This window comes from Ostrea edulis, chromosome 7 (assembly GCF_947568905.1).
Source record: "Ostrea edulis chromosome 7, xbOstEdul1.1, whole genome shotgun sequence".
Lineage (NCBI taxonomy): Eukaryota > Metazoa > Mollusca > Bivalvia > Ostreida > Ostreidae > Ostrea > Ostrea edulis.
This window is the reverse complement of record NC_079170.1, coordinates 60765134-60774931: the sequence shown is the minus strand read 5'-3', so window position 1 is coordinate 60774931 and position 9798 is coordinate 60765134. Positions and strand designations below refer to the sequence as shown.

Here is a 9798-nt window from a genome sequence, read left to right as displayed (position 1 = left end):
TCTGGTGTGCCATGGGATCCGTGTTTGCCCTACTCTGCATTTTGTATACTTTGGAGGAGTTATGAGATTGATCACTTTTTGTTTACATCACCTTTTCACATACTGACAGAGAAAATGAATTGTCAAATTTTCAGAGAAAATGTTATGTTAAAAAAAATGTGTTTTGAAAATGTTTACAAGCAATAACTAAAAATATGTTATTTTATAAACAAGTGAAGTACATATGTATATTGTTCTATATTAAAGGAAACTCGCCTTAACAACAGAAACTATACTTGCAAATTGTTTATCAATAATGGCTATTGTGTTAGTTTGAATCAGCAATCCTTGAACTATTCCACGATGATCCCCAAATGTTTTTTTTTTTCATCCGAAAGATTTAGGGGGCTCGCCAATTGGTATTTATTTTAGGGGCTCTCGAAAGAGTCGAGTGTTTTCTTAATCATACAACCACGGCTAATATACGTAATGTGAGCGGATACAAAAGGCAGTACCCTTCCAATGTATTATTTAAATGCGCAGTGGCATGAAGTACCCCTTCCAGGCATGAATATAAAAGCGCAATAGCGTTAAGTAGTACTACGGCGTAATCGTATCTTCATAAATGAAGTATATTTGATCGGGTTCGATGTTTAAGCGATCGATTTTATTTTCTGAGGAGACCATAAAGAAAATACATCTGAAAGTACGATGGCTGTGGAAGGTACAGTGTATAGATCTATAAATGCATTGCTAAAGATAACTTATATTTTTAACATGAATGTCCATTGTTCAAGAGAATAATGCTATGCAGGGTGTATATGTCAGAAAGAAACATTTTATAAACCACTCGTTTAAAATAACCGATAATTCATGTAAAAATTGCATTTGATCAAATAAATGATAGATAGTAAGAGCTTATCGAGAAGAAGTGTGTGTCGTACGATACGGAAAACAGTTCGTGGTGATTATTCATTCTGGTCGCACTCTTAAGAAAAACCCACTAAAGCCATCATTCATCTCTCTCATGGATGATCAACTTCTCTCCTTTGTTGTTTAAATTAATGTTACAAAACATTTAGCCGTGGGTGTTTATGAAAAAAATAGAAACCCATAAAATTTCAACATACATGTACATTGTATGCATGATCATCATGCATGAATATATTCATTGCATTGATTTGGGCAAAGTTAGTGATAACTTATGTTCAAAGTAATATGTATACGATGTGACCGTTGGACCGAGCGAAGCATGTAATGGTCATTGGAGTGTCTCAAGTGGTAATCATAATTCCGTTAAGTACGGTGGATTATGATTCATTTAAAAATATATATTTTTAATGAAATTTTCCTTGCGCTAAAAAACCCAGTAAGATCTCAATATTAAAGGGGTTTATATGGGGAGAACACTTTTACAGGATCCACCTATTCATTGAACGCGGGGAATAAAACGCAAGGCGACGTAAACTGTGCATTGTGACGTCACATTTAGCCTCGACCTTTTTTCTCTTTTTCAAAGCAAACAATTATAAACAACAATAATACATTCCGTATGCAATGAAAAAGGCCGTTATAAAACTAAACAAAATTAACCAATAAATTCAAAATGGTAAAAAAGTAACCGTAATTTTATCGTATATTCTAAGAAACTCATGAACTCGTTCATCTATTTAGTCGTATTACGGTTTTATATGTAATTATTTGCTAAAATCTGTTATAATGATAATTATACTATTCACTTTGAACAAACTGAGTGTTTAAATTACGATTTGCACGTCAGAGTCTTCTATTATTGGCATTCAAAATAAAACACGAATAACTGTTGAAGCAGGTAATGAAAAAATAAATGGCGGCGCCCATATGGATCACGAAAATTTCAGTGAACGTATATAGAGATTATCTCTTTTTCTTTTGCTGATTTTGACTTTTTTCTTTTACATACGTGTTGCCTTTAGAGCCTTGCTTCTTAAAATCATACTCTTATTTCATCACTTCTTCATTTTCATTTCTTCTGACAAGGATTAAGGGAACGTCTGAAAAATGGAAAAGATATCATAGTGGCTGAAGGCTATCTAATGGAGCTAGAGAGGAGAGGATATTTGCAGGCTGGCGCTTTTATTCCAGAAGTCGTATTAGAACACCCTGAAGTTGTTAAAGGTCTTCATGAAGAATTCGTACATGCCGGAAGTGACGTTGTCGTTGCTTATACCGTATGTGTAGATAATTGAATAAATAGCCTTATAGGATCAGATGTATGCACTTTATGTGAACTATTCTTAAAAATATTCAATATGCGTTAAATCAATACAAGCTGTAACTGACAGTAAATAAATTGACAAATAAAAAAACAATTATAATAACAGATTTGTAATTGAATATATATCCATGTATATAATTCCATAGAGTGAGAGCGAATCTGAAGCAATAAACCCATCAGATCAGCACAAAATGTAGTCACATGAATCATTGTCATCCTGTCAGAAATTCCTAGTCGTAATCTCCGATGTGCAATGACTTCGGAGGTCAGAAGTTTGGGGAAAATGCGAAATAGAGGCAATTCACATATGTCAGATTTGTAAACAATATGATATGCCAAATTTATAGCAAATTCATTACTTAAGAGAATTTTATTTGAGTGGTGCATTTGCATTATTTGATTATTTTCTTACACTTACAATACCTGAAGTCATTCATGACACGATGTAATATTTCAACGCAGACGAAATGTGTAATTGCTCACGTCAGCCTTCATCTTTGTATGACCTCGGTCTCAGTGCAACCAGATTATGTTTGGCAATCATCGTTCCTACGGTGCAATGGCGGCTTTTACGAAACGTTCATTGTAGGTGTGCTCTCAAACAATATTCCCTTGTTTATATTGCTGAATTTATCTTCAGAAATTCTTGAAAATTTTATAAGTTCTACCGATAAGTGTCAATACGCCGGTTTCGAGATACGTCCGAGTTATTTCCCTTTGGAGAACTCTCGTACATAGTAAGGTGCGAAAGAATTTTTTTACACGCGGGAGTGGGACAGATATTCATCACAGCGTAAGTGAATGTACTCAATAAGTTTCTCATACGCTGTTTGATAACCCGAATTCGACTGATACACAAACTAAGTAAGTGATAAGTATTTAGGGAGTAATTAAATACATAGAATTCTTATCCTATCACGTTCTCTCGCTGGTCATAAGTATCATATCCAAGATATTTCTAACAAATATGACATTGTTTGTATGTTTCCACTTCGGTAAAATATTTCTTTCGATAGTATTTCCCACATTTACATATTTAAAGAGAAGCCGCTTTTAATACATTTCATCGTCTTCCTAGTTGGCTGTATATCCACTCTGTCCCACTTAGGCATTCAAAGTTCCACTAAATGCACCTCCTATACAGAAGAGTTCGTATCTTGAAACTGGCGTATTGACGCATAATTGTATAGTTGAAAAATACCATCAGTTGCAGCTTGTTTTGCAATAAGATATGGAAATGTCAACTAATACTATTTTCTCATAATCCTTGATTACTTTTCTGTATGATTAATAAATGATTAAAAAAAAATGTATGTTTACCAGTTTATAAGTACATGTTGTAGGAGTGAAGGCAATTAAATTCATTTGAGAAAATTTGCAGAAATATAATTTTACTTCGCGTCACTATAAGATCAAATGAAGCTCCACTCTTCTCTTACACCACTTCTCCTATTGACTTTACAGTATTATGGTCATCGAGCAAAGATGAAAATTATCGGTCGTGAGGACGATTTGATGGAGCTGAATGTCCGCGCCCTGAGAATGGCGAAGGAAGTGGCGGTCAAGACGGGGACCTTGATGGCGGGAGACATCTGTAACACCACCGTCTTTCGTCGAGACGACCCCAAATCTATTGAGGAGGTCCGAGATATGTTTCGGGTAAGTCGCCACTGTGATAGATGAATATTATTCATTTTACGCAACAAACTCTAGCCTATAATTGCATTCATATATAAAGTCAAAAATTACTGTAAAGTGTTATTGTTCAATTGAAAAGGGGGGTACCATTTTTAACAATTTGGAATCTTAATGATAAATCGACTCTCTCAACAGTACATGTATGTTGAATTCAATGATCTATTTCCAAACAGGTTCTCCGACGATATTGTTGCAGTTTCATCGTCCATTTTGAATATACTACATATACATTAAACCACATGACACTTCATTATAAGGTGTAAATCTACAAGATAGGGTGTGTATGTACGACGGTGTAGACAAATATAGTAATCAAAATATCAATTCAGAAGACGACGACATTGAATGTACATTGATATAAAATGAAAAATCGAATATAACGAACAGTGATTTATCTCATAACTACAGCTGTACCATAAGCAAAACAAAATAAAGAATTGGACAAACACGGACCCCTGGGTATACCAGAGGTGGGATGAGGTGCCTAGAAGAAGTATGCGTCCCCTGTCGACCGTTTACACCCGACATAAGCCCTATATCTTGATCAGGTAAACGGAGTAATCCGTAGTCAAAATTAGTGTGGCAAGAACGGCATAATCATCAATATGAAACACGTCAGACAGCTTTGACCCAATGATAGGTTGTAATGGCAAACTAGATCGTTATAACGATCATAGAATAACACACAAGCCATTACATGCTAATTTCCATAATTTCCCTCCACTGACAGCATTCACACGCATACAAATGAGACATCTACATCTACTTGCGTATATAGGGAAATGAGCATATTGAATTTCCTAGGGGTTCTCATAAAGAAAACAGTCAGGAATGTAAACATTGAATTGTATGGTACTACTTTGATTATCTTTATAGGAACAGATCGAATGGGCAGTGCAGTGTGGTGCTGATTACATCATAGCAGAGCGGTATGATGAGTTTGCTGAGGCAATGCTGGCACTAGAGTGTATCAAAGAGTATGGCAATGGACGTAAGAAATAAACAGCCTAGTTTAGAAAATTAACCGTGAAAATCGGTGAAAGACAATGCTATAAATATTCAAAGCATACGTATGTATTTGGGGGGTGGATGTTACTTTTCCTGGTGTTCGTGGCATGAACAAACCCATGAATTATAAACCTCCTTTAAATTCAAATGAGAAAATTAACTACAAATAGGCAACAAACTCTCCTGAACCACATCAAGTACAAACGCAAAGATTTTTTTTGGAAACGACGAATATTTCATGCTACAACAATACAAAATTTTACAGTTTGTAGTTTTTTAAATATCAAATGTAATTGATAGTGCCTGCAGTTGTCACCCTGACACCGCAAGAAAAAGACGAAACCAAAGACAGGTTAACTTATCCGGAGGCATGTAAAAAGCTGGAGGATGCCGGGGCAGCTGTGGTTGGACTGAACTGTTTAAGAGGACCTGTAACAATGCTTCCTTTACTGAGAGAGATCCGAAAAGTGTGCAAGGTAGTGAATAGTGAAGAGTCATTCCCATATTTAATGTTAGTGAAGTAAACTTCCTAAACTGTAAACATATTTACTTTAGTGGTTACATGTGTATCATTTTAAATCAATGCACTTTTCGCGGTAAATGTTATCAGGTAATGCACATATCTGTATATGAATATGCTATAAGCGATAGAGGGGAATTCTCGTATGGTTGGCACACGGAATATCTCTTTATTCAAGCAAGTGCAATGAACCACCTAACTTGATCAAATGATTATTATTATGTCTCCGAACACAAAGTGTCGGAGACATATTGTTTTTGCTCCGTTTCTTATTATTCTTATTTTCTTCTTCTTCTTTTTATTCCTCTTCTTTCCAGAGAAATTTGTCCGCGCGATTTTATGAAAGTGCTTCGACAGATCCACTTCAAACATTTTGAGGTGATAGGGGGTCATGAGGAGGGGTGCAATCAACTTTCGAAATTTTCAAAATGGCCGCCGTTTCAAGATGGCGGCCAAAAACGTCAAAAACTCAAGGTTGTCCGATTTCAACCAAATTTTATTTCTAGGGTAATTTGGTGACCCCGAGTTCATTCCCACCATTAAAAAAAAAAATTTGAGCCACCATTTTCAAAATGGCCGCCATATACCGAAATATTTCAAAGTGTTAAAATCTCTGCAACATTTGGGTTCTAGGGTAATTGGAGGGTCCACAGTTCATTTCTACCATCATTTTTTCCTTACAATCTATTTTCAAATGTTTCAAAATGGCCGCCATTGAACAAAATGGCGGCCAAAAAAGAAGTCCGTCGGATTTCAACCAAATTTAGTTTCTAGGGTTTTTGGAGGACCCTGAGTGCATATCTGGCATCAAAAAGTTTTTCTGACATGGGGAGGTGTTCGGAGACATTTGTGGTGGCATCCCAACACAGTTATAGCTCGTTATTATTGTTCATTTATATAATGCTTTATCTAATTATGACCCTGGACAATAAAAGCAAACTAAAACAGAGAATAACAAAGACATAGAAAAGGGCATAAAAGAATACTAAACTATGGTTAACATAGTAACTATGAGAAGACAAAGCTACATTGTTTTTGGTAAAAAGATCTGTATCCATAGATACCGAATTACAGATTCAATGCAAGTTTAAAATGATCTTTTTAAATGTTTTTAAAAATGATACTGCTTGTATATTCAATTGTGAGGTTTGTCATTGCTACGGCAGGTCTCGATGCAACGTGACGGGGAATACGAGATCGCTGTAATCTACCTGTTCATTGTAGCATTCTGATAAATATGGTTAAATCATGATGATTAAAGTACTTTTGTTTGTTTTTACTACGGTATTAGACATGTTTTGGTTTTTTCTCGAAAGAATTGACACATTGACAGATTAAGTATATCTTAGTTATATCTTTTCAGGGACCCATTGCTGCTCTCCCTGTTCCATTTCGAACTACTCCAGAAGAACCAACAATGGAGTTATTGATAGATCCAGACACGGGTATGTTATATGCGGGTCGATGGACTTACAATAAGAACAATAGTTTATTAAGCTCTTGTCTGAATACGAAAGCGGTTAATTTATCTATTATATAATATTTATTGTTTGATTCCACTTTTTTGCAGGCAGTCCTGCATTCCCCGTTGATCTCCCTAGATTTTTCTGCAGCAGAAGTCAGGTGGCTGATTTCGCGAGACAGGCCAGAGAAATCGGCGTGCAGTATATTGGTCTTTGTTGCGGCAATGCTTCACACTATACCCGCTTGGTAGCGGAGGAATACAATAGACGTCCCCCAGCCAGCAAATATGCACCGGATATGTCAAAGCACTACAAATTTGGAAAGAAAACGTTTTTGGAGAAGCATCACGCAGGTGTTCATGATATGTAATATCATTAGACTAATTAAAAATTCCAGTCGGTTGATGATTGTTGTTGTACTAATTAACAATTCCAGTCGGTTGTTGATTGTTGTTGTACTAATTAACAATTCCAGTTGGTTGTTGATAGTTGTTGTACTAATTAACAATTCCAGTTGGTTGATGATTGTTGTTGTATTAATTAACAATTCCAGTCGGTTGATGCTTGTTGTTGTACTAATTAACAATTCCAGTCGGTTGATGATTGTTGTTGTACAAATTAAAAATTCCAGTCAGTTGTTGTACTAATTAACAATTCCAGTCGGTTGTTGATTGTTGTACTAATTAACAATTCCAGTCGGTTGTTGATTGTTGTATTAATTAACAATTCCAGTCGGTTGATGATTGTTGTTGTACTAATTAACAATTCCAGTCGGTTGATGATTGTTGTTGTACTAATTAAAAATTCCAGTCGGTTGTCGTACTAATTAACAATTCCAATCGGTTGCTGATTGTTGTACTAATTAACAATTCCAGTCGGTTGTTGATTGTTTTTGTATTAATTAACAATTCCAGTCGGTTGTTGATAGTTGTTGTACTGATTTTGATAAAGTTTATTTTTTTCTCTCATTTTGATATTCATATCGAATTTCTATCCTTATTAAATCTGAATAATGAATAATAAGAAATAATGAATCAAAACAAATATCTTTTGCTAATGTTACCGTGACAATATTTTGTTCTCATGAACCAATGGATACATATGTTTTTGCGTAGCGTTTTGCTTTCTCTGTGTACTTCAAGTATTAATTACATTGTAGGAGTTATGAGATTGATCACTGTTCGTTATCTTCACCTTGCATGTACATTTAATAGTGATCTACTGTATGGTATATTAATTATATGTGTGCTTGATTGTACAATCATGTTTTTTTTAATTTCTGATCTTTGTGAAATGAAACAGGTTTTGGGTAAATGAGGTGTGTTTGGATGAAATTAACCCCATTTTGAGCATTTCTGATAGAAAGTGTGTGTGAAATTTGGATTTTTCAGGTAAGGCTGACTAAAGTTAATTCTACGTTTAACGTCACCCGCGCGCGTAGGTTTCGACGAAATTGCCGTTTTGAAAAAACAAACAAATCCGGATTTGAAGTAGTCTTTCAGGTTTGGTTTTTCATTTAGCGACTTAATTTTACATCCCGCGTAAATGGGAAACGCTCTGATTGACTGAAAAATTGGATCAGAGGTCCTTACATGAAAAAAGTGGAAGTATATGTCACTATTAAAGTAAAGAAAACGTACAAAGATGGTTTAAACCTAACTAATCTAAGCGAGATTTGACGAGGCTGGATATTTGGACTGACGTCTCTTCCGAATGTCAGATAATTGTCACACAGTGATTCGGAAAATCTTGCCTGAATTTCAGCCGCTTTTTGTGATTAAAATGGGTTAAATTGAATTCCTTGACCGCTTCAGCTGTTTACCTTAAACATCCTAAGATGTACGATGTGACCGTTGAGACGAGCGAAGCCCACTAACATCTTGCAACATGACTTTTATCCACCTCTTCATTTTTCTGATATTATATAAAATAGTTCTTAGTTTTATTAGCCGTAAAAAAGTGGATTTACATGTGGAATAACATTGCTTATTTTGAAATGTTAACAGAGGTGTAAGTGAGATCAAGGAACGACAACTCTGGGTAGAGATTGCAATAATAAAGTATGCAATGAAAAAGGCCGTTAAAACCAAACAAAATTAACAAATAAATTCAAAATGGTAAAAAAGTAACCGTAATTTTATCGGATATTCTTATTCAAAGAAACTCATGAACTCGTTCATCTATTTAGCCGTATTACAGTTTTATATGTATTTATTTGCTAAAACCTGTTACAATTATGATTATATTATTCACTTTGAACAAACTGAGTGTTTAAATTACGAATTGCACGTTATAGTCTTCTATTATTGGCATTCAAAATAAAACACGAATAACTGTTGAAACAGGTAATGAAAAAATAAATGGCGGCGCCCATATGGATCACGAAAATTTCAGTGAACGTATATATAGAGATTATCTCTTTTTCTTTTGCTGATTTTGACTTTTTTCTTTTACATGCGTGTTACCTTTAGAGCCTTGCTTCGCGGACGGGCCGCCCGAGCTTCGCTCGGTATTAACTCCCTATCACAAGGAAACATGCATTTCTTACCTTTACATGGTGGAAATCCAACAGTAAATAAAGATGGCTATTTTCGAAGCCGTTGCAAACGGTCACAATTTCACATTTACCTTCTCAACACTGAAGAATTCCGATACACTATTTCATGACAGTTTGTACTACGATTGGAAATACAGCACTTACTGATTGATAACTACTTTGTACAAGGCATTTAATCATAAAAATTAAAAGCACTAAAAAGAAAACTGTAATATTTTAATATTTACTAGTACGTTGTTCTCCGATTAATATACACAGCAAATGTCTTAATTTGTCAGTTTTATGCAGAATGACCTAAGTTTGGACCCACTACCTA

General features: G+C 35.0%; 1 protein-coding gene and 1 long non-coding RNA gene across 3 annotated transcripts; both read left to right on the top strand.

Annotated features, from left to right (window-relative positions):
- Positions 1-554: 554 nt before the first annotated feature.
- LOC130048308 (S-methylmethionine--homocysteine S-methyltransferase BHMT2-like) lies at positions 555-7328 on the top strand. 2 transcript variants are annotated; one of them, XM_056144892.1, is made up of 7 exons: positions 555-703; positions 1999-2189; positions 3701-3895; positions 4811-4925; positions 5243-5418; positions 6826-6907; positions 7033-7328. In XM_056144892.1, the coding sequence occupies exons 1-7, from the start codon at positions 691-693 to the stop codon at positions 7293-7295; spliced, it is 1035 nt and encodes a 344-aa protein (XP_056000867.1). In that variant the 5' UTR covers positions 555-690; the 3' UTR covers positions 7296-7328. The 2 variants fall into 2 exon arrangements, with proteins under 2 accessions (XP_056000867.1, XP_056000866.1); XM_056144891.1 differs by lacking the exon at positions 555-703 and adding an exon at positions 1825-1864.
- LOC130048309 (uncharacterized) lies at positions 3902-4756 on the top strand. The gene is made up of 2 exons (XR_008797155.1): positions 3902-4211; positions 4343-4756. It is a non-coding gene; the product is annotated as an uncharacterized LOC130048309 (long non-coding RNA).
- Positions 7329-9798: the final 2470 nt, after the last annotated feature.

Bases quoted from the DNA above. Each gene is read 5' to 3' on its own strand.
- LOC130048308 (XM_056144891.1), top strand. From the start codon at position 1,840: ATGGATCACGAAAATTTCAGTGAAC. The intron at 5,419-6,825 runs GTAGTGAATAGT...ATATCTTTTCAG, and splicing joins AGATCCGAAAAGTGTGCAAG to GGACCCATTGCTGCTCTCCC. The intron at 6,908-7,032 runs GTATGTTATATG...ACTTTTTTGCAG, and splicing joins ATTGATAGATCCAGACACGG to GCAGTCCTGCATTCCCCGTT.